This window comes from Malaclemys terrapin, chromosome 7 (assembly GCF_027887155.1).
Source record: "Malaclemys terrapin pileata isolate rMalTer1 chromosome 7, rMalTer1.hap1, whole genome shotgun sequence".
In the NCBI taxonomy this organism is placed as follows: domain Eukaryota; kingdom Metazoa; phylum Chordata; order Testudines; family Emydidae; genus Malaclemys; species Malaclemys terrapin.
Window position 1 is genome coordinate 35068975 of NC_071511.1, and position 25804 is coordinate 35094778.

The 25804-nt window shown below is 39.2% G+C and overlaps 1 protein-coding gene across 3 annotated transcripts in view; it reads left to right on the top strand.

The window, feature by feature from the left end:
- Nucleotides 1-219: 219 nt before the first annotated feature.
- The window catches only part of PTPDC1 (protein tyrosine phosphatase domain containing 1), a 43582-nt gene continuing 17997 nt past the window's right edge, over nt 220-25804 (top strand). For 2 of the 3 annotated variants that reach the window (XM_054036224.1, XM_054036226.1), the window contains exons 1-3: nt 220-289; nt 1240-1320; nt 24940-25032. In XM_054036224.1, the coding sequence (XP_053892199.1) occupies nt 24948-25032 (85 nt within the window). In that variant the 5' untranslated portion in view covers nt 220-289; nt 1240-1320; nt 24940-24947. The remainder of the gene's footprint in view (nt 290-1239; nt 1321-24939; nt 25033-25804) is intronic. The other variant, XM_054036225.1, reaches the window with a different exon arrangement.

The window sequence follows — 25804 nt, forward strand, 5'->3', positions numbered from 1 at the left end:
CCGCTTCCACCCTTTCACCCCAGTCCTGCCTGCCCCCCATGCTCCACCACTTCCCCCCCCAGTCCTGCCCCCCACGGTACAGCATCGCCCCATCACCCCCAGCCCTGCCCCGCGGTATCTCACTAGTCCCATACGCAGGTGTCCCTGGTCGGCGCATGCGCATTCCCCGCCTCCGGCCGGCTAGCGGCCCACCCCCACACGGCCCGAAGGCGGGGCCGCGCCCCCTACCCAGCCCCAAGCGGGGCGGCCCGGGCCCGCCTCGGAGCGGAGCAGCGGGAGCGGTAGCAAGGTGGGTCTGTTGCCCTCGCCGCCCCCTCCCTGTCGGCCGCCATCGGGACCTATCCCCCCCCAGCTGCCCCAGCCCCTCCCCAACCCCGCCCCCCGCGGCTCCCCTCATCCCAGGCCTAGCGCCAGCTCCACCCCCCAGCTGAGCCTCCTGGACCCCGGCCCCGCCCTTCTCCCCCCCCAGCTCCCCGGCAGCGGGGGGCAGCATCTTGTGGCTGCTCCCAGCCCACGAGCTAGCGCTCAGGCGGCAGAACCAGCCACCCACCCTCTGCCCCAGGCTGCCCTTATGCCCAGGGAAGCCCCAGCCTGTGTGGGCAGGGAGGCGTGTACACCGGGGTGCTGTGGGCATCCAAAGCATTTGGTGATAAAAAGCCAGGGCCAAGCCATCTCCCTTCCCTTCCCCTGGTGCTAGGAGCCCAGCCTGGCAGGCAGGGTACTTATCCCAAGCCTGACTTGTCAAATCATTCCCTGTACATCCGCCTCCCGGGGAGGGGGATTGTGTGTCTCTCTTTAGACAGGCAGTGGGAAGGATTCACCCAGCTGTCCATCAGCCCCCCAGCCTGCCGTGACAGAGTTTGTGGGGTTTGGAATCGAACACGCGCACAGGTGCACACACATACGCACTTGCCTGCATAGGGACAGTGTATGAGCGCCCGGACTTGTGGGCACATTCATGCAGACACGCTCACACAGATGGAGCCTGATAAATTAGCCAGTCATTGACCAGTTGCTTTATTGGGCCAAGCTGGGGAAAGTCTGGTATTAGAAAGCAATATAATAGATTTTTTTTTCCATTTCTAGATTTAAGGATTCACAGAAGTGACATGAAAAAGATCTGTTAGGGCCCATCTAATTAAACTTTGACTCCTTGGACAGTCTTGTTTTAAACATCCTAAATGTGTGCCTGTGTGTATATAAGTGTAATTCGAGGTTTTGTTATTGTTCTGTGCCCAGAAAGGCAGAGATCGGCAAGAAGAATGTGCTTGATATTCCACTTCCTAGGGAAGCTGCTGGGCTTTGCTCTTCATAGTTGAGGTAAGGAGATGGGTTCAAGAGCATTTTGGTTGGTGAAGGGTATTCAGCACCAGCAAAAAGCATTAAAGAGCAGTTACATCCAGGAAAGTGACTTTAGATGTGCCGTTGTGCAGCTCCATGCTTATCTCAGTGACATCAAGAGCAAATGTACTCAATGGCTATGTTAAAAGATTAATTTTGACTTCTGGCACTGTTAATTCCACCTGGGCTTCTAAAAACAAACTGTACTTTGTGGCTGGCAACTCATTACCAGGAATAACCATTTTTCAGCTGACCTTTCTGAAAGTGGCTGACAATTTTGTTGATGAAGCAAAAGTCATAGTAGGATCCAGCTTATTCTCCCAAGGGCCATAGAGTACTGGCTGGCTCTGTGGGGTTTAACAGGAACACAAACGTTTGTCATTCAAGTTAGCACACACAATGCTGTAGTGAATTAGACACACCCTGAGCAGATCTCTTGGATAAGAAGGCACCACTTTTATATGATTACTTTTCAGTCTATATCTGTACTTTAAATTGAAACCGGCTGTCCTCTTCAAACTCTGACATTTTCATTCCTTCTCTTGGCAGTTAGTTCCTAGAGTTAACCAATACTTATTTTACCCAACTCTTTTTAGAGAAACAACCTTTAGTCCCTTCCTCAGTTGAATTTGAGATGAAGAATATGCCAACATATTTTTCTTTTCATTTTACCTCAGTCCTGATAGTAATTTTTTATACCTAGTTGTTAGACTCTGTTTCTGTTTTTGCCAATAGGCTGATCTTAACACTTTGTTTATTGGATGAACAAATAAATAACAGAGTGATTAGCTTGCATGTTTATGATGTAGAGTTAATTGTTTTTCTTTTGAACAGCTCCCTTGATTATTATTTCTTAGAAGGAACCATCTGTTTTCAGGAGGCCTGCACCTCAGTCAGTGAAATTGGGCACCAAGTCTGTGGAGTAATTAATCCCAAAGTAATACATGTGAAGTAAGCTAAGTGTTTGCAGTTGCTCTTTATTTTGAAGTAATTTTCTCCATCTAGTTTTTGCATCAAGACATATATGGAGGCTCCATGTGTTAGACAGCATGAGAAAAGTAAATGAGAGGGATAATACTTGAGTCTTCAGGGTCTGGCACTGTCAATTTAAGATATAATTAACTAGTTGGTCCTTTCCTATAATTGGATTTCTTGGTTGGCAGCATAAAACCACTTGGATAATATTTCTTCCATCTGTTTTAGTGCAATGTCTAACAATTGTGAAACTGGTTTATTATACTGTATTGGTGACTTTATATAATAGCAAAATATGGTGACGGCTACAAACAATGAAGGATTGATCATGACTGGAAGCTGTAAAGTTTTACAGTAGAATAAATTCTTTGGGTGTTGGGAAGGTGAAGTTTAGTGGGATGATGTATAGAAATTAAAGACTTTTGCATGGTGTGAATAGTGTGCAGGATCATTTTTCAGCTGGGAATATATTCTGGGGGTTTATGGATGAGGAACATTGCTGAAGATTATTATAATGCTATGAACAGTGGAAAAAGCAAAATGATTTTCTTTTAAAAAGACACTTTCAATTCAAATGTCACTCCTGTCTGAAAATGTTTTACCGACAATTGATTCAAGTAACACCTCATGCTATTGCAACTAAAAGATAAAGGATTTTTTTCGGTGTGTGCATTCAACTGCAGAGTTATGCTTCTAGTCAATTTTCTATGTTTTTTCCTACAGAAAAAGAAGTGAGAAGTACTGTAAAGATTGGAAACTGTAATTGTAAAACCACAAAAATTGGCAGGGGAATTTAGGGGCATGTGTAATACCTGAAACTGTTTAACTTTTTTGATAGTGAATAAATTTTCAAGTTTTTAATATTAGCCCAGAATTCTAAAATCAGCAGTTTGAGTCTTTACAGATCTAAAAATATTTCTGTATAACACATTTTAAGCTATAATAATACAGTGAGGCAAGAAAATGTAGTTGAACTTGTTTACTTTGTGCCAGCTAAAAACTGGATGCTAAGCCATCAAGTTATTGGTTCACAGGCTTGTTTGTCCTCTAAGCTATATATAGTATGCTGAACTGCTAACATCTGTTAAGAGAGAGATAACTCAGCTGGTGATAGACATCAGTAAGTAGATCCAGAAAGTGGGATGAGAAATGCAGAGTGCTCAATTGATTTAACTGCTTAGGACTGTAATCACACTTCTTTAAACCATCCACGTAACATTAAAAAAAATTGTGATGTTTATGGCATTTTGTAAATCAGAATATTAAAATTCATGCAATTGCAGAATAGGTTTGCTAATAAAATTGAGATTTGTAAACTCAGGAGAGTTTAAATTTGTAAGATAAATTGTATTCCCAGCATGTCACTTCTCAAGCTGGATTGAGACCAAGTGTACATTGGAGGCCACATATGATACACATTTATGTTTTTTTTTTTAAATGGAAGGAAGGAAGGGGGTTTTACTAGACAATTAACATATAAAATCAATGGAAAGTTAATTGGGCAACTAAATCCTGTGCAAATTAACTTTGGTAGATAGGACTCCAGAGATATACCTTAAAACATCTCATGCCATAACCAGGTCATAAAACTGCAGTGTTATTGCCAACTGAATGAGAACGTAACCTGAAACATACACTTTGGAGCTTTCTTGATTTATAGCATAATACATGGGTTCTCCATTCAGTAAAAGTAATAACGTTTCTTTGTTTCAAGTAGAGTGGCCACAGAATTACAAAGATGCAGGCTGTTTCTCTCTTATTTTACCAAAAATTTAGTGATTTCAAGTCTTTCGCTTCTAAAAGTATGGCCAAACACCACCCTGTGTTTGAGATCAATTACTTTGCCATTGGCAAAAATCCTGATTGTGGAGCCAAATTGTAGATCTCTATTGTATATTCTGCACTCATTTCATATAGGAGATCTGAAGAAGAACAGGTAGTAGAAATATGCAATGTGTACCACAGAAAAGGATTTTCCCCTATTGTATAAATTTATACAAGTCTGTGAGTCCATACACCCACCACGTATTAGTCACTTTCCAAACAGAGGAAGACAGTCCTTGGACTTATACAATGTATAGTGTGTGTCAATCTATTTATTTCTTTATGTATGTATTATGTTTAGGTTTGCTTTCATAGTAGGTGACACTGCAGACTATAGGAACTCCTACACAAGGAATTGTGACTCACTAAGAAAAAACAAATTAAATTATGTGTGATCTAAGGAAGAAGCAAATCAATTAAAAGTTGAAGATAAGCTGCACTGCATTTATATCTTTTTAATTGTTTAATATCTCTAAGTATGCTAATGAATGTTTGGAAGATTTCTTTCCTGGTTTTTATACCTCTTGCAGTACTCAGTCTTAAGGGGGAAAAAAAACCTGCTTCAAGGACAGAAATTCCCTTAATATTTTTCCTGTTCCTCATTAGCGTAGTATGTCTTGAAGGGGGACCAAATCACGTTGTGTCCTCTTAATACTTTGCAAGTATCGTTCTCATACATTCAAACAAAGGATCAGATCATTAAACTCTTTCTGGCCAGGTACAAATGGCTGGAGTGGCATAATGGGGCTCTAAAAGCCTTGTATCTGATTGGAGGATGGGGGGAGGCTTCCCCTGGTGCAGGCATTGTAGAAGATAGCTGTAAGGCTGTCTTCAGAGGCTTCTCTTGCAAATCATGGCATGAGGGTGAGACGGGGCCAAGAGCAGTGTGTCGAGCCCACAGCATAAAGTGCTTTGACTAATAGGGCAGCTCAAGAAGACAGCTTTAATTTAGGTCCCGAGGGATATATCCAAAATGGTTTAGCAGATACAATCTTAAAACTAAAATTCTAGATACAGAAATAAGAAAGCCTTTCAGTTCTCCATTACTTACAGATGTTTGAGTCCCACCCCCTTCCAGCCGTTACTCATCAGCAAATCTCCAATCCAGGTCTTTGTGATGGTACTTTCAGTCCAGTTGAGGCTCTATAATGGCGGTTCCTAATCTTTTACCTATCATGAATCCTTTTTTGGCTATCCATAAACTTGAGAATTCTTCATTTCATAAGAATTTGTTAATATTAACTTGAGTCCCTAGTCACAGTTCTCATCCACCACTATACTGTTGAGATACCTCAGGCTGAAAGTATGTTCTAGGGATTAGCCTCACATAAACCAGATAAAAAGATACTGAGAGGCAGCCCACACAACACATGCTTATTATTGAAAAAATAAAAATAAAAGGCTTTTGCAGGCTGACCAGTTTTTCTGCCTAATAAGTTAACTTGCTATGAGTCTGAGAACTGAGACATTCAGGACAAGATTATGGATTGTTCTAGAGGAACAGAGCCCATTTATTACAGTGTTGAAATAAGTATAATTGTAAATAAAATAAAAGCAATGCATTTTTCACAATTGAGACATTTTCACTGAGTTTGATTTCTTCCATTTTTTCATAATATATCTTGAACCACATATAAAACATATCTCTTCTAAACAACATCAAATGAAAATTTTGGAACTTTTTATTGGAAAAATCTCTGAATTTTATTTCAAGAAGACTCGAACGATTATAATATTTGTACTATCGCATTGAATGTCTGTTGCTGCTGCTAAGACAGTAGCTATTGTACTGAAATTTCTACTTGCTCTCTGAGTTGATTACGTAAGTGTCAGATGGCAGAATTGTGATCTAAGTGAGGGACAGTTAAATGCGAAATGTTTTAGAAATTTCAAGTTGCCAAATGGAGACCTAGGAAGCCAGTACTGTAATTAATCTTAAAGTATTCCTGTCACTTAAATGGTATTATCCCCTTTTATGGATGGGGGAAATTGAGGCAGAGAGGTCAACTGATTTGCCCAGGGCCACAGAGTCAGTTAATGTCAGTGCAAGGATTAGAAGGTGGAAGTTCCTGGCTTTCAAAGGCTATGTCTACACTACACGTCATTAGCAACAGTGTACATGTAGCTACATGCTGCAGTGAAAAGCAAGCTGCATCCACACAGCATTGTGTAGCTACATGTAAGTGAAAGACTCTGGCAGAGGGGATGCAGTGGGGAAAGGCTGAGCCTGCCAGAGCCTGCTTCTCCACTGCCACTGCCTTTCCTGCTGCTGGAGTCTTTCCCTCCGGCAGGGAAGGGCTCCAGCAGTTGGACACTTCAGTGTTAAAACAGCAGTATGGCGAGTAAAGAGCCTTTTTTATGGCTAAAAAAGCTTGGGCGAGTAAAGAGCCATGTAGAGCATATACTCACGTATATACCCACACCCTTTCGGAGTGTCTTTACTCACCTGAGCTTTGCTTCAGATTCAACACTGCTGTTCATACCTGTCCTGGGGGGCTATGCAGATATGTAGACTATACTCTGCTGAAAAAAGCAGAGCGTAGACATACCCAAAATGGGACTCATCTTGCACTGTACTCAGTTCTAGGGCAAGGTGACTGGTGCAGGGTTGAGGGAAGAGTGTGGAACTGCAATGGAGCAGCTGGAGGAGGGAGGTATCTCTTCCTCCCGTCCCCACCCCAGGACCTAGTAGAGACTGAATTTTTGATTAAATGGGGAGGTTTTAGTTGCGACTTTCCTTATGGTTCAGTCCTCATAGCTAAGAACAGATTTCCTAGAATGTGTTCCTCTTACAAGAGTCATTTAGTCACCCTTACCAATCACAAGTTTAAACCATTTGTATACTCATTATGTAGTCACTCAGTACAACTCTCCATCTTTGGAAATCCTTTGAATTTAAATCCTCTCACTATTGTGCTACACCCTCCCATTATATTTACAACATTCCCTTTGGTGACAGCTTTAATTAATAGTGAAGGAAAGGAGAAACCAGAGGAGGGAATATGGGAAGATAGGACTGTCTGTAGAGGGACAGGGAGAATCTTTAAAAAAAGATTGCACTTGATACAAATACAGTTTCAAGTTTTCTATTGTTTCAGATGATACATTTATCCTTTATCACTAAGAATACATGCAATTTCTGAGTGGAATAATACATTTCAGACGGTGTGGTTGGCATGGCCTTTGGTCTTAGGCCACACTAGGCACCTAACGCATGTTTTTAGCTGAGAACTGCATTTTATTGTGTAGTGTGTGTGTTTGTTAGAGTACAGGACTGAGAGTCCAAGCTGGGTTCTCTTTCCTGAGTCCTGACTCTGCCCCTGACTTGCTGTGCCAACATAAACTGGATCCAAAATTAGAAGTTGTAAACAAGCTTTTATAAATCCTAAAACAAATACAAATGTTTCCCCAATATTTGAAATTATAATAAAAACACTTGTTTATAAACAAACACCACCCATGAGTCTAAACATCTCAACATTAGGAACCTGAAAGCAAAGCTGGCTTCATTGCTTTTCATTGCCCAAACAGAGAGAAGCAAAACGTAAATGAAGAGCATAGATTAAATTTCCAAAGCTGACTTGGAGATTTAGACACACAAGTCCCATTAAAATTAATATTAGCTTTGAAAATCTCAAATCTAAAGTGATAAGTAGATTGGATCTTTAGTGTTGTTAGTAATAGATAACGTGTGTTTATAATGCATGATTTTTAAGTTCCCAGTATCCCTTTATCCTCTCTGTTTGACTTTCTCCCTCTTATAAAGCATTTTGACATTCTTAATTAAAGGTACAATGTGAGAACATAATATTAAATGCAGTGCAGTTCCAGTGCAGTGTGTCATATTTTATGCTTTAACACAAGATAACTTGAAAGATCCTGTAAGTACCACAGTATGGCACCAAAAATAGATTTATTTTCAATTAGCTATATTATTAGATCAGAATGACACTTAGAAACTGTGGGGGATACATATCTTAGACATGCCAAGGATATAATGGAGACAACCAGACATTTAAAATAAATCAGACATTCACATTTGTTCAGTTCTCCTTATCTTAGTACATATTTGCATTTTCAGGATAGTTTGAAGCTTTGATTCTCCCTGCTTTACTGCATTATGGAAGTGTGTTAACTGTGGTGTTAACTGTAGTCAGAATTTTTAAACTTGCAGTTGTCCATTGGCCTAAGCAGATAAATTAGTTGTCTGGGGGTCATGGACAGGTGAATGTTAAGCCTCCTGTAATGCAGCCCTAAGACAGCATAGACAGTTCTAGTCACACTAGTTGCCAAACCTCTAGTGACCAGGTCCTGTTCTACTTACCTAAAATGCTTGTTAATGTGGCTGCATGGTTGGGATAGTTCGGTAGAATTTTCCAAAGTGCTTAGGATTCTTTTTTTATTTGTTTTTGTTTAAATGGTAACTGCTGAGTTCTAAAGGCTTCAAGAGTATTAATTCATTTGCCTGTGGCTGTGCATTAATTCTTTGAAAACAGCAAACAATATGGTTAACCCAAAAAATAACTCCTCAGCTGGCTCAAAACCTCCTAGCCCTAATGAAAATAGAAATGAAGTAATAATTGGTTTGAACAACTAGGCGTGACATTGAACCATGGCGCTAGCTAAACTCTGGCAGGTTACTAGGGCAAATGGTTCTTCAACTGAGAATGACCTACTGAGGAATACAAATCTAGGAAATGCTAGAGCAATCCAGCAGGTCATAACTTTTGCAAGTGGATAGAGCAAAAAGCCAAGCTCTCAACTGGGCTCCAGACCACCAAGTCTTGAACTGTACCTGGAAATCAACAGGTAGCCAGTATTAAGTTATGTTATCATTAGGAAAATTAATTATTGAAGTGCTCATTAGCTGTCATTCAAATACTAAAATTTCAAAGTTTCCAAAATGCATCAGTTCTCGCTAAGAAGCTCATCTAAATGTTTAGAAATTACCTTTCTTTGCCTTAAATTCAATTAAAAAAAAATCTCAAACTATTTACTCTGTTTCTTCTGAATTCAACTAAAAAAAACCAGCTTAACTTCCATCCTTTTCCCCCCCCCCCCCCCACAAAACACTCCATAAAGATATGTCATTTATTACCAAGGTTGTGGGTGCTGAGATTTGAAATATCTGACATACATACTATACTAGCAGGTCTCAAACAGTCATGTATAGAGCCACTTCTCTAACAATGGTGAACCATGTGTAGTTAAAACAAGAGGTGGTAGCATTACTCTAGAGAATTTTACTTGTGCTTGTGTCTTCAGTTTTTACTGTTTTCAAGCCTGATCCTGCTGAGCATGTTCAATTCCCAGTAAAGTCAAAGGGGTGACTGAGGGTGCTCAGAACCTGGCAAATTTGGATCCATAAAGTAGTGACAGTCTTGTTAGTTACAGCTAGGGGCCCCATCGTGCAAACACTTAAGTACATGAATAATTTTACTTACCTAAATAGCTTCATTGACTTCTAAGGGACCGCTTAAGTAAATGAAGTTTCTTACATAGTTAAGTGTTTGCAGGATAGGACCCATAGAGACTGATTTTTCAGATGTGCTGAGCTCCCACAGTTCCACCTGAAGTCAATGGGAACTGGAGGTGCTCAGTATTTCTAGAAAATGAATCCCAAAGTGACATACTAAAAAAGCAAGGGGACATGTTATTAATACTTTCTAAAGCGATTATTTTTGAAGTGTGAATATCTGATCTGGTCAGGTTTCTAAACAACAAAAGAATTTGGTTCTTGTATATTAACTATCTATAACTTTTAATTTTTAGAAACTGTTTTGTAGCTAGAATTAAGCACACATTTGAAAGAGCCACAAATACAATTTTGCCACTCAAATAGTTAATACTATTTTTATTATTTATTATATATATGGCATCTCAGTTAACTTACCAAGTTTCTGACCTTAAAGTTCGAAATAATGAGCCTCTTCAAATAGTTTTTTAATGGAATTAGGGTTTACTCTTTAACTGTATTATAGAATGTAGAAAACATGAAAATGAGCACTAATAACTTCCTTAGTTAAAGGCCTTATGATTTTGCCTCTCAGCAATTTATTCTATCATCTGATTTGTCACTACTGTATATAGCACCTTCAGTCCTAAAAATGTATTTTAGTATGCATGTTAATTACAGGGAACATTACAAGGGAACAGAATGAAATTATATGTCCTCCAGAATCTGTCAGTTATAAATAAATTATAAGTATGACTAGGGCAATTATTAGGGCATCCCTCATAGTCTATTAATATACTTCAGTGTTCTTTTGTCTGCAGAAATTTTAGGTACAATATCGAAAGTGATAGTAACAATTTGCCATGTGGTTAAAAACATTTACATTTATTTTTGAGTTATGGATCATTTCATTTAATATTTTTCAGCTACAAAAGGGAAAGGAATTGCAATGACATAGCCAAGAGGTTTAAAAAATACAATTAAAATAACTTCCCCTCCCTCCCCCGGTAAATATCTATTGCTTACTTGGACAGTGAATATTTGCCATTGATATTTCTAAAATAAAAAAATTGACTGGACATTGTAATTAGCCATGAAAAAATACAACTTGAATGCAAATTCAGTTTGTGTACACATCAGTTTTTGTGTTTGCAAAAATAGCATCTGTGAAAAATAGCATCTGCAATTTAAAGTTTGGCCCTATCGCTCTCCTTATATAAATCTTTGCATAAAGGAGCAGCTGAATTTTTTCATCTCTGAATTTTACTAATTCCACGGACGTTAGCCATCATAAACAGTTAAATCTGATCAGAAGAATGTTTCTAAAAACAGATCTAACAATTTAGCTCTGTTACCAACTCAGTGTCTCCTCTGACCAAATGAAGACAGGTCCTTAGCTGACACAATATTTTCCAAGCTTAATTGGGTTGTAGGCTTAACCCTTAGAACAGTTGTATCCGGATCACTTTGCTTGCGTAAATAAAGCAGATCTCCCTATCTCCAAGAAGCTTGTGTGAATATAGGCTACTGTGTTTTTAAGTAAAGGGGATGGGGGCAGAAAGGGGTGTCATGTTATGGTGAACTTTCAACAACTGTTACTTGCATTGCCAGCTTTTTAATAAGAGCTGCAAGAATCAGTGGAAACCTTTTGTATTGTCAACTAATGTTCAATGGTTGAAATTAACTTTGTAAAATACAGCAAAATATTTCCCATACTGTATATTTGCTAGTTGTTTGCTGATTCACTCACCCCAAAAAAATCCATATAGTTAGGCTCTTCCTGCTTTAATTAGGTATGCTGTCTTCAGAAGCACTTGTTTTTTCATTTTGTTGTAGACATATAATGTTTGATCCCGTTAACTTACAGTAGCTATACCTACATTAGTTATATGTAGGCTCCTATGTTAAAATAAGAAAGAAAATATTAAAAGAACAGATGAGATTCCAGAGATTTGAGCATGACATTATTCATTGTGTTTCAAAATTGATTTATTACAGAGTCCTCGTTTAATGTAACTTCATCTGAAATTATCTCTACATTGCCAGCTTTGTGTGCTTCAGTGGTTAACAAGCACATCTTATAAATACCTACCAGAAATGACAAACAGGTTTTGCTGGACAGTAATGGGAGCGAGATGAACAAAAGGAAGAGGAAAAGGATTCTGTTATTAAAATATCAGGTTTAATGTAGCCTGTTTGCCTCAATCCCTTTAAAATTTAAACCAGACACAGAAAGCAGTTTATGGGATGATTATCTGCATAGTCCCTTAGGTATTGCATATGTAGTCTTAGGGGGAAAAATTGATTGTTATTGGCTCCTCCCAGATTACCCTTACAAATCCAATTAACTGTAGTAAAAACTGCAACAACATTTAGGATTCATTTCTATAAACGGGTATTTTCATACAACACGCTACTTGTGCTTTGTCAGATCTGCAGTAATGAAGGGATCAACAGTCACCCAATCTTTTTTCTGGGTAACAGGTAAGGCGTTAAACTGAAAATATTGAAATTGCTTGTTAAAACTAATTTAAAATGAGAAGCTAACTCTCTCCGGTTCTGAGTGTTTGAAATTTGCAAAGGACAGATCTTTATATTCATTTGACATTGCTAAAGTCCAATTTTAAAGCATGTGCACTTGTGAGCATAGTTATATTAAAATTCAGTTGTCTATAGCATTCCAAGCTATAATGACAATCCAATTCACTCTTCTGTATGTAGTTCACCATGTAAATCAGAAAGAGTAGTCTTACTAAACATGAGATGCAAGATTAATAATATGAGTCACCAGTTTTGTTTGTAGAACAGTTAATGTATTCACTTTTACCCTGTTCCTTTATAATTCCCAGTAGTAATTATTGGCTGCCAGCCTGTTCAAGGTAGTTTAAAATAAGGTCTGTAAACTATCGTGCTAGCATTTACTGAAGAAATCTGATAGTGAATTAAATAACACTAATTAAATCAATTGTTAGACCTGTCCATCAGTTTAGCACGAAATTTCTTGCTATTTAATTTATGCCCACCTTCAATTAATACCCAGGGCTGCGACACCTACGCAGTGTTCTGCTGAATTGTATGTAGGCTTGGCAGAATTTGATTTTTATTTTATATAATTTTGTTGGATATTATTGATATTTATTTTTAAGCATTTTTATATATCTTATTGATTTAAATTTTCACAGTTGTGGAAAACTATGAGGAGGGCATCAGAAAATTATTTAATGACAGACATTGAGATTCAAAAAGTTAAAGCTTTATGAACCATGAAGACACATGGTCAACATCACATGTCAAAATATACAAAGTAAATATCCTGTAATTAAATCAACAAATTATATGTGTTTTTACTATTCATTTACTAGTCTATTTGTAATAAGCCTAATTCAAAAGACTAAATCACTGGATTTTAACTCTTAAGTTCTCAAACAGTATTGTTTTTTACTTTGCCTGTTTGCAAAATTCAGTTGTCATCAGTGGAAATATTTTTTGTGTGTGTTTGTACAGTGAAGTTGGTGTTTATCAACATTTACCCATAAACATCTAAACCTTCCAAACCTAATTATATGCTTTTGTTCCTTTTGTATGTTTATGATATACCATAAGCAGCCACAGTCCTGTGTAAACACTGTGCTTAATGATTAAGTCACATTCAGTTCTTACTGAAACAGATGGTGAATGTTGTTTTTCCTTTAAAAAAAAAAAAAAAAGTCCACGGAGGGAGGTACAGAAGTAACATACTTGTCCTAATCCTGTTCCCATTTCAATCACTGGGTGTTTTGCCACAGGTGTAGGATCACCCCACTGTGTAAATGTCATATGGCTAGTCTATATGAAAACAGATGTGTGTTGTTGTTACCTTGACCTCCATTTCTACCCCACCCACCATCTGTTTTTCATCCACCTCTTGTGTCTTGTTGCTAACCTAGTTTGAAAACTCCTTAGGGAATAATATTTTCCCTTTTTAAATTGTCATCACTAGGAATAATGCAACACGGAAATAAAAACATTACTTCTCTGAGCATCTTTACAAATTGTACTAATTTGTATTATTTCTGACAATGATGTTAGGTTGAGTTAGCAATTCTATTATAATTTTTTTTTTTTTTTAGTGACCTGTACATCTGGCTGAAAAGTCTTCTAATTGGCTACTTGTTAGCATATTTAAAAATGTTTTAATGTCAAAAACTCTTGATTGCATATTTGAAAATACCTGATTTAAAAAACTGAATTTTGACAAGTATAATTATTTCTCATATGGTGGAGAAATTGGGTAAAGGGATTTTTTTTTATGATCACGTTACTGTGACTTACTTTTTACCAGTGTAGGTTAAAGAATCATCTAAGGTTACTATAACTCAGGCTTTCTCTACCTTTCTCTTTCTGAGACCCCCTCAACATGCTATAAAAACTCCATAGCCCACCTGTGCCACAACAGCTGTTTTTTCTACATATAAAAGACAGGACCAGCATTAGGGGTAGCAAGTAGAGCAATTGCCCAGAGCCCTACCCCACAGGGGGCCCCGCGAAGCTAAGCTGCTCAGGCTTTGGCTTCAGCCCCAGGTGGCAGCTTTCTGCCCTGGGCCCCAGTGAGTCTAATTTTGGCCCTTCTTGGCGGACCTCCTGAAATCTGCTCGGGCCTCAGACTCCTGGTTGAGAATTGCTGCTATAACTGAAAGAGATTAGAGAAAACAACATTTAGAGATTGGAGAAGAAAACTTTGTGCAGTTTACAGAACTTTGTGTTGTTACTTTCCTTCCTTCCTGTGTTTTGGCAGGTAACGACCTGATCCTACACTTGTCCACATGACTAACTAGACAGGGGAGTAGTCCCATTGACTTCAGTAGGACCAGAGTAATTACTCATGTAAGATGTGTGTTGGCAGGAACGGGCCAGATTTTTTAAAGTATTTAGTGCCTAAAGACGTAGAAAGATGCCTAATGGGATTTTCAAAATGGACTAGGCACCTATCTGCATCTTTAGGCACCTACTTTTAAAATCTGTCCCTTAGATGGTTTTTGCCTATTGTTTATGTATGAAAGACAACAGGGGAAAACACAACCACCTTAAAAAAACAAAAGCAGGAAGATATGAACGTATCCACAAAAACCAGCAGAGGGACTGTGGGAGATATGTAGTGTCTGATACAACTGTTCACTCATTAAGTTGATTAGACTTCAAGTTGGGGGGAGGGATAGTTCAGTGGTTTGAGCATTGGCCTGCTAAACCTAGGGTTGTGAGTTCAATCCTTGAGGGACCACTTAGGGATCTGGGGCAAAAATCAGTACTTGATCCTCTTAGTGAAGGCAGGGGGCTGGACTCAATGACCTTTCAAGGTCCCTTCCAGTTATATGGAGATATACCTATCTCATAGATTATTTATTATTAAGTTCATTATGTCCCTTTTATATTGAGGTTGAAAATACTGAGTTTCTTATACATAGAGATTTTAAAATTGGCTACTAACTATGGCCCTGATATTGTAAGTACATGAGTAGTCTCCCTGAACTCCATGGATTTACTCACATGTACAAAGTTACTCACAAGCATAAGAGTTTGCAGGACAGAGGCCTTTACGTATTAATTTAGTTCAACAAAAATATGATAATGAGCCTTACCATGGGGATACTGTTCATGGCGCAGCTGAGTTGACAGAACTGGAGTCCTTCTATTGTAGAAAACAGAAACTTGTCTGCAAGTTTTGGAAATAGGTTCTGTAAGAAAAGGCAATAATTATTTGTATTTTTATGTTAAATGGCCATATTAATTACTTAAGGGATAGTCTTGTTCTCTCATTTCTTTTAGTCAGTGCAATTCTTTTCTGGGAGCCAGAATGTCAAACTTTATCCGTTTTTCTCTCCCTCATTCTCAGGCAAATACTCTGCACAACAGCCAGCTTGAACAACATCTGGGCGCCAGGCAGACCTCCCAGATAGCAGAGATGAGGGGAGAAGGAATCTTCTTCCACTCAAGGCAGAGTGACAGCAAAGCCAGTCATGGGACCTAGAGGAGTAGCTTCCATTGCCTGTGTGGTCCTTCCTTTCCCCCAACAGACATAGAGGTGGAATCACCAACCTCTTTCCTTAGCCACACGTACTGTTCCTGTTGCAGACTGATAGTTGTAAATAGGGAGTCCTCTTGTCCCCCTGTGCAGTCTCTCTCAATCTTGGGTCCCCCTTCTCTTCCCCCCCGGTGGCACAAAGTAATCACACCACTTCCTCTGCAAGAGAATTGTCTCTCTGCACTAGTGGAGTACCAGACAGGATTTGTCCTATGATGTGTAAGCCAGACTTCTTGTGCTACATGGTTTTGCTGTTGCTAACTTCAGTGACTTGGAAGTACTGAAGAGCATGGAGTGGGAGAATGACAGGCAGCATCTTATTGGATCATTATCCTAAATGGATCCATGCTTTAGAGTATCTACATTCATATGTTTGGACATGCAACATTTTGTGACTGTTACTGAGAAATAGCATTGAGAAGCTTCAAGAGATGCTTTTTCAACGCCTAATGAAAGCCATGGTACTATAAAATGGAAAAAAAAATGCTGCTTACAAAAAATAGTGCCTAAAAGAATACCTGAAGTTCTACTCAAGTTGTTTTTAGTTTCTTCAACAATTCATTTGTTAATAATCCAATTCTATAACAAAAATAACTGGAGGATAAAGAGCTACATTTTGTAGTTTTTTAAAAAGACTCTGTAGGTAGGAACACATTGAATAAATGATTTCAGAGTAATGGTATAAATGAAAAGAGGGAGTCTCACAAGATAGTAAGATATGGTGCAGTGACATGAAGCTAAAAAATTATTCATTTTGGCTAAGTAGTAAGAAAAGTCTTAGCAGCAAGAGAAACTGGGCAGTGAAATAGACTTGCCAAGAAGGTGACCAAACGTCATCAGGGCAGATATTTAAGAATTAGTTCAATAAGGTATTAGTGAGTGGTGGAATTAGCCCTGCAAAATGCTCCATGTAAATTTAAATTAACCTGATGGTTATTTCACTCTCAGCTATTCTAGTTCAATTCCAGATGACGGCTACTCATCTGTTATCAAATACATATTGCCCAAAATCATATAACCCATACTCTGTCAGTTTATTAATCAAAGATAAATCAGCACAATACAGAAAGAAATATACATTATCCAGTCTGGGGAACAGTTTTGTAGCAATCACAGCTTACTTCTCCAGTCTGTGTCTGTTCCAAAGTCTGAACACAATTCTACTTATACATATACACACATACCCTTGTTTATAACAAATAAAAGATTCCACAAATTTCACTGTATTACCAGGCCTTACACATCTTCTATTTAGCCCCATCTATGTTTTGCGAGACATAGAGATAGCTATACCAACCAAACCTTGTACAGATAATCATCCATACCTGGCAGATGGTGCATATTTTGCAAGCCTCAGAACATACATCTTATTTTCTGACAGATTCTACATGTACAAAAACAGAGATTTTAACAGTTTAACTACTAGTAGTTTTTCACAGTAAGCTTAATGAGTACCGTTCATAGTTCTACAACTTTGCATAAACACAAAGCATTCCAATAATGATACATTTTACTTGTTTAGAGTTAGCTACTTAGTTTAGTTGCATTACACACCTTATCCAATTACCCTTGCAATTACCCTTGCAGTTTACATATTTTAATTAATACATTTGTTTGTGAGAGTTGATTTCACAGTCTAAAGTAAAACTCTATTCCTTATGTAGTGAAATTACCACCTGCAGTCTCAGCTCTATAGGATACGTCTACACTGCGTCTGGGAGCAAGCCTCCCAGTCCAGATCCACAGACTTGTGTTAGTGGGGGCTCACTCTAGTGCACTAAAAATAGCTGGGTAGATGTTACAGCTTGGGCTCCCAAGCTTGGGTGGCTGGGCGGGCCTGAGAACCCAGGCTCCAGCTTGAGTTGCAAAGTCTACACAGCAATTTTTAGCATGCTAGTGTGAGCCCCACAAACACAAGTCTGGTCTGGACCTGGGTTGGGAAGTTCACTCCTTGATGCAGCATAGACATGCCCCTAATTTCTCAAGGAGTACTTTTCCACTTCACCTTTGGTCTAGCCCTATAGAGCATAATGGGATTTTGGTTCAGTTCAGTCAACAAAAGTGTAGATCAACATAGTGACCAGCAGGCAGCCAGCAAAAACTTGTGTTCTTTTTATTTGAGGATCAGTTTTCTTCAGGAAGGGGAGAAAATACCTGAAAAATCTATACTGACTGGCAACATGGAACGAGCAATAAAATAATTGTCTTTGGTGCAATATTTCCCTCAGTCTTTGGTATCAGACAGTGTACGACAATTCAGGAGCCATTTGCGTCCCTGGGCAATACTACATTGCTGTTTCCTTCAGTTAGTCAATCGGTGTATACTATTACTGTACTACAGTTCCATTAGCTATGTTATTTATGCAGACTTAATGGCACTGTAATCTGTGGTTGATATGTGGTTAAATACAAGAAGATGGTCGGTCACCTAAGATTCTGTCTGTCTGTCTATCTAAAGATTAAAGACCTCCTGCTTTGCTGTCATGGCAATAGAGGTGTATGTCACATGGATAATGTAGTTAATCTGATTACTGTCATAGAATGATTGCTTCAAGACCTGACTTTTTTAGCTCTGCAAGAGAATTAGGAACATGGTCTAAAATAACATGCTGGTTGTTTGTTTGTTTTTCTCTAGCATGTGCTAGGATTGAACAAATATAATGAACAAACTGGTGAATAAGGCCTTTAAGGAATAAAACTATATTTTAAATGAAAGAAACAGAAAATGCTAATCTCTTTCCAGGAAACGCCTTCAACTTTGATCCTAACTGCTTAAAGAAAACTGCAGCAGCTAAACAGAGAATCACAAGTCCCTTATTCTCTTTCCACTCCCATGGCGTTTATAAGAATCAAGTGAGCAGTTGTTACTCAAGCACTAGTTTTACTTTAGCACTGTCCTTGTTTGTGTAGCAATGCAAAACAAAATCCGTAACCTGAATCAGTTTACTGTATATACTTACAATACTGTAATGTTAAATATTACTTCCTGTTCCAAATCACAACACATTTCCGCACTGTGAGCCACATTTTGCCCTTGTTCCAAAAAGAGCTATTTTTCTATTTAAAGTAAGTCACAATCCCACTTAGCTTGTTTTAAAAAATAAATGCAGACTGAGTATTGCTCATATTACTAAATTCAGAATAGCTGTCATGTAGTAAATACAGCATACTCATGTTTGAAATGAAATGCTACAGCACTCCTAAAACAAAGAAAATATTGAAGTCCATGGCACTGCTCAAATGGGAAAGAGCAGTAGGATTGGTCTGGGTTCTGGAAAGGAATTTCAGGGATGTCCAATTCCTAGGCAAAAAAATTCCTGGGCAAATCAACCAACTCTTATCGCTGTATTATTTAGAAAGAGCTCATTAGCCTTCTGCAATTCTGTAGCTACACAATTTTCTGCAATACTGCTTTTTCTTAAAATAAAAGAGATCCCCTCAAACTTAACTGAAGTTAATTCTTAAAAAAATATGAAATAGTTTTGGAAAACACATCTTCTCCTGAGTACTTCTGCCAATTTTTGCGGTTTTACCACCACATCTTTGTTTTTTATTAATTTATTTTACCATATTATATAAACGAACAACACAAAATTGAATGTATGGTAAATGTGCATACACAAAGTACTGTTATGCACTCCCCTCAAACAAAAAAACATATTTTCCTTTAACCTCATTCAGTTACTGTACTTTCATATGTTAATTGTAACAAAAGTAAGTACAAATTTTCAGACAGAAAACTTTCACAAATATGATTAACTTGACAGTGTCCCTGTAGCGTGCATCTGGAAAATACAGTTTGTTTTCCATTCTCCTTTTGTATATGGACAAGTTTAGAAAGTATTTTTGTATGGAAATTTGTGCCGTTTATCCAACATCTCGAGAATTATTTTAATTGTTAAATGTATTGTTCAAGCAGCTGCAGCAGAAATAATTGTGTGAATCAGTAGCTTGAGTTAAGTAGCCTTCTAGCTTATGGTTAAATAGCTCTAATAGTAAAATCTCCTATTGTGATGAGCAGTTTCAGTGCCTGCATCACAGCTAGATATTCCCATTATGGACTATGAACAAAAGAGTTCTAAAGAATCAAAATGTGTTGAAGAACTAAGACTTGGTAAGTCTTAAATGAATCCAATCCTAACGGAAATAATATTAAAAAAATAATTTAATGTATTTAGTAAAGAGACAAGAATAAAGTGATCAGATTATCATTAGCATTTGACACACACATTTATTTTGTCTCTGGCAATTAAATATCAAAACACTAGGTTAAAAGAGAATTTTGTAGGTTGTGAAGTCAAGCATTTGAAAGGTAAAAATGCCAGATTTATGGTTGCCCCTGCAGCCTTAATTCTAACCCCTTGTTCTTCCATTCTGTGCACTGAGTAAGGCAAAGGTCCTGTGGAAAAAACAGTATGTAATCGTGTAGTTAAAACTGGATCATAATGGGCTCACCACAGCTGTATGCAGTGGGTCCTTGTCTGGCTGGCAGGAAGAAAAGGGGTTGTTGCCCTTTTTTGGGCTTCCTCTTCAACTGGTACCAGAGAAGGAGGAAAAGGGAAAATTTATCTGATGAAGTAGGAAGTGGCTGGACCAGGTGTGTGGCGTAACTACACTTCCAGCTGACTGGAAGAGTAGGGTGGGTATTTATACACTGGACAGTCTGGAGAAGCCTTCTTTCACCGGGATTGGTCTGGCAGCATCCATCCTGCCACCCATGGAATCTGAGTAAGGACCGGGTTTCTTCTTGATCCATTGTGGCCATCATGCTAGTTGCCCTTTTCCTTGGGAGCTGGAAAGGAATTTTTCCCTCACTGCCAGATTGACCAAGATAGGGTGGTTTTTTTTCCCCACCTTCCCACAGCAGGTTTGGGACGGGTAGGGTGGGATATGGGGTTAGGTTACAATATTGCAACTTACTATGTAATATTTGGGGCAAATATCCAGTGCAGGTACTCGTTATGGAAAGGCTATGGTTATTGGAGCAAATGGATTGGAAGGGGATTTAGAGGAATGCAGTCCTTAAGGGAGCCAAGGAAAAGGGTTTGGGGCTCTGACATCTGGTCCAATGAGGAGCCAACTCCCCTCCTTTACTAGCCCCCTTAACCCTCCTGTGAGGGGAAGGCAGTGGGGGCTCAGCAATGGGATGCCTGGGATCAGGTTGGGAAGGGACAGTGCTGACAGCAGCCCTCAAAATTAGGTGGAAATTATTAAGGAAATGATGACCAGCTGCACTGTACAACTTCTTGCCGGATACTCCGGATATTTTAAGTGAATAAAGTTGCAGCCTAATTAAACCATGTCCATTTTCTCCTGTCTTTCCTCTGCCATCGCCGGACAATGCATACTCAGAAGGGGCATAGTTAAGACTGTATGAGCAGCCATAAGTCTGGTATTTTCAAATTTTCAAGTGCTTGACTTAGCAACTAAATCACATTCTTTTAACAGTTTTTTGGACGTAATTTCAAAGGGTGTTGTTTTCGTTAGAGGAAAAAGGTAAAAATAAAATTATATTATGTACAATTCAACCAACATGTACCATCATCTGGTGTGAACCGTGACCATCAGCACTGCAGTGCAGACTTTGGCCACTTGCGTTACAGGACTGATTGTAGTAGGTGGCAGCAGGAGGAGGGGTGAGGTGGTTGGCTGGCTCCATATTCTGGGTCCAGGGGTGATGGGGGAGAGTCTAACCCAGCCCAACAATCATTCCTTCCTCCCACCACAGTGGTACCTCCAGAGTGGAGAATGGGATGGCTAGAGGAGATAACTGGGGAGTCCAATCTGGCTGTCTCTTTTCCCCTATGGGGAGGTTGGGGGACTCTTGCCCCCAGGTCATGCCCTGGGGATAGGAAATGTGATGTCTTGGCCCTGTGCTGGATCAGTGGAGCCCAACCTGGCTTGACTCAGCTCTCTCCCCATTCCCTCCGTCCTGCTACTACAGCTGCGCTAGCAGCTCCCAGGCATTCCTAGTACAGCATGTGGTGGTGGTGATCCTGCTGCTTTAAACGATGGGTAGCATGGACCTAAATCTTTAGAATGTTTGTGTGTTCAATTATAATTTTGGCAGGCTGCCAGAATTTTCCTGAGGAATACAAGTGAGAAGGGAGAGGGTGATTTTTTTAAAATAGTTTATAACTCAACTGAACCTGAATGGAATTTTATGAGACAAATAAAAGGCATTTCTTTAGCCTGCTGGCTTTCCCCTTGCTGAATTCCAGAGACCCATTGCAATCAGTGAAAATGTTAGCGCTTCTGAAAAAAGGGCACAAGCAACTCTTAAAATGGAAAGTGCTAGGCTACCTAAATATAGCTGGCAGCTACCCATATAATGAAGGAATTTGCAGCTAAAACAACAAAGTCAAGGGTCAGCATAGAAAACAGTTCAGATACAGGTAACTAACTTTTTTCTTCCTTATTATGCAATGCACTTCTTGGAATCCTTGAAGATTCTAAAAGCTCTTTGTTAAGATGCTTTCACTTACATGAAGGTACATTGTGCCTGATTCTTATTGTCCTGGAAACACAGAAAAAAAGAGAAGATGTGGCTTAAGTAGGCTGCAACTGTATTAACTCATCTGGGAAGTAACTGGCAGTAATCAGTGCAATATTTCCTTCCTTAATCACTTCTACCTGGTAGAGGGTTGCCATCAGCCCTCCATAGCTGGTGGTTGCTGGCATCCCACTGCCCTCCCTTTGTATGAGAGTTAAGGGGCTGGGGAAAGAGGTTGTCTCCTTGCTGGAGCAGACATTAGGAGCCCTATCTCTGTTCCCTAGCTTTCTTAGGGGATGCTTCCCCATTAGCAGGGCCGGCTCCAGGCACCAGCTTACCAAGCAGGTGCTTGGGGCGGCCACTTCAGAGAGGGACGGCACGTCCAGCTGTTCCGCGGCAATTCGGCTGATGATTCTTCACTCCTGCTCGGAGCAAAGGACCTTCCGCCGAATTGCCGCCGCAGATTGCGATCGCGGTTTTTTTGTTGTTGTTGTTTGGCTGCTTGGGGCGGCCAAAACCCTGGAGCCAGTCCTGCCCATTAGGTCCACTTCCAGTTCTGGTTTATCAGTGACCCAGATCCCCTATGGAATGAGTACCTGCACTGGACTCCTGCCACACATAGGCACCAGCAATTAGCATGACTGCCTCCTCTCCGCCAACCCGGTTCCCAGATGAATGGTAATTTCCTCTCTCATGTTGGCCAGAAATACATCCTCTCCTCATCTGGCAGGTGTACCCCATTGTCACTGAATAACAGACATAACCAATATATTTTCGTGGGTAATTACCAATCCTCCCCATTCCCCCTTTAAAGGATCTACTACCCCTTTTTTCCCCGGAGTCCAGACAAAGCACTGCCAGCTTGAGATTGCAGGGGTTGTATTTGCACTAAATCCATTTTACACTGCTCTGTCATTAAAGGGACCTTAAAATGGGTGTAAATGTAACTTATGCCCACTCTAAAAACCCTGAACAATGCCAGAGCAGTGTAAAGTGGCTTTAGTGTAAATGAGAACCAGGCCCATTGTCTTCATTGGGGATATTTCTGATTTACTCCATCATGAAATCAGACAGTGCTACGTTTTGATAAATGCGCAGTGAGGGTGTTTTAAGTCTTTTGAATTTTTAAAAAACAATTATACAAAAATATGGCTAAGTTAAACACTGGGTAAGGAAAAAAAAAGCAATTAATGCCTTACAAACACATAGCCTTCTCACCCCCACAACACCTTCTTAGTAATTTTCCTGTACCTTGAGGCAGCTTGCTTAGTGCTGTTGAATCCTAAAAACATTGTTGCAGAATTTGGTACTCAGGCTTGTCTGCATGGGAAAGTTTTACCTGTTCTACTGATATAACCTCCTCTGTGGATGCTCTTCTTGTTGTTTAAAAGTGCCTTCTTATTTATTTAAACCACTTCCTAGCACACGTAAGCTAAATGGGAAAAGGATACTCCGACACTAGGATAAGATTCATAGATTCATAGATTCTAGAACTGGAAGGGACCTCGAGAGGTCATCGAGTCCAGTCCCCTGCCCTCATGGCAGGACCAAATACTGTCTAGACCATCCCTGATAGACATTTATCTAACCTACTCTTAAATATCTCTACAGATGGATTTCAGAGTAGCAGCCGTGTTAGTCTGTATCCGCAAAAAGAAGAACAGGAGTACTTGTGGCACCTTAGAGACTAACAAATTTATTAGAGCATAAGCTTTCGTGGACTACAGCCCACTTCTTCGGATATGCATCCGAAGAAGTGGGCTGTAGTCCACGAAAGCTTATGCTCTAATAAATTTGTTAGTCTCTAAGGTGCCACAAGTACTCCTGTTCTTCTTTCTACAGATGGAGTTTCCACAACCTCCCTAGGCAATTTATTCCAGTGTTTAACCACCCTGACTGTTAGGAACTTTTTCCTAATGTCCAACCTAAACCTCCCTTGCTGCAGTTTAAGCCCATTGCTTCTTGTTCTATCCTTAGAGGCTAAGGTGAACAAGTTTTCTCCCTCCTCCTTATGACACCCTTTTAGATACCTGAAGTGTCCCTATGGGAGTTTATACTGGTATAACTATCGGTTTAAATTCACACCTTAGGTTATACCAAAAGGCCCTTCTCCACGTTGTCAAGATCTCAGATACCAGACTTCTAAGTGGAGCAGTGTCCCGCAAAATATGGTTTCCATAATTGCCAACATGTCAAAAATAACCTGAGGTTTTGAGGCTCATCACCTGATTTGTATGCTTAAGTATGGTGATTACACACGCTATTGTAGATAACTGCACACATTCATGGGTGTCTCTTGAAAAAAATACAAAGTAATCTAAAATTGTAAATATGAAGTTTCCTATCCAAAAACAGTGCTGCCACAATGATTTAATTAGCTTCTCCTGGAAAAAAAGCATTTTTGCAAGATTTCTGTTCTACAATCTTGTACTCTAGATCTAGAGAGTTTGATGAAATCAAGATGGCAGTGCATTGAATATTCTAGGACCTTTGTTGAATGACTCATATTCGTATAAAGGGTCCAGCCCTGAAGTCCTTTTCAGCAGAACTCCAAAACTAAAACTGCAGGATGTATGAGCTTGAATTTTCTGGGACAATCTATCACTTCCTGCATTTAAATCCACTGTGTAACAATGAGTACTACTGCCAATATCTAACTGCCCAAGGCCTCTATCTCACTTTATACTGCATGCAACTTGCTCAGCTATATTTTTATAATGCGTAGGTATCCTCCAATGATTTTTTTAAGTCTCCCCTGATATGTGTACAATAAACATGTTGCTGTTTCAACAGGTACTGCCATGGCTGCAGGGGTCTTGCTGCAAAATGAATTGCCTTATTGTTCATTGGTAAAGAGCAGTGCATATCTTGCAACTATGAGTTCAGGTAATCATTTTCTTTAATATGCCCTTTAAAAGAAAGTTTTAGATGAGTTTTTTGAAAAGGAATCATCTCTGAAAAATAAAAGCCATATACATCTGTTATGGCTAGGTTGTGGGGATAATGTGTGTGTATATGCAGTACAAATAATTCAGTGTGTTACTCAAACATGACTATGACCAGTAACCACCTTGACATGTTTCCCTTCCATTTCGCTTTCTGTTTCTGTTAGGTTATAAATTCTTATGGACAAGGACTGTGCCATCTTTTGAATTCGGGAAGTGCTTAGACATTGTGGGGTGCCACAAAAAAAATAAATAAATAGTAACAATTTTTACAGGCAATAATTATGATTCACCACTTTGGCTGAATACCTCCAAATGGCACTGAAGTCAATGAGAGAATAATGACATTCAGCATTTTGCCTCCTTCAGTCTCACCAACTGCTGGCTGCACTTTAACTTTTTTGAATTTGACATATATAGAAGAAAAATGTTACTGACTTATGAAGATCCATACAGAATTACATCTAAGGAGGCAAAATAACTGATGAGCAAAAGTTTGGTATAATCAATGGATGTAGCCAGCATTTGAACCATCTCTAAAAAAAAATATCCCCTTAATCACAAATGAACTTAAACCTCAGCACCCAAGAATTATCCAAACAAAAATAACTCCTAAAATTCCAAACATTTAAGACAATTGCAAGGCCTTGGAAACAGATTCAGAAGTAAAACTAAAAAAGCCTATAATTACCCCATAACAGACACCCCAAAAA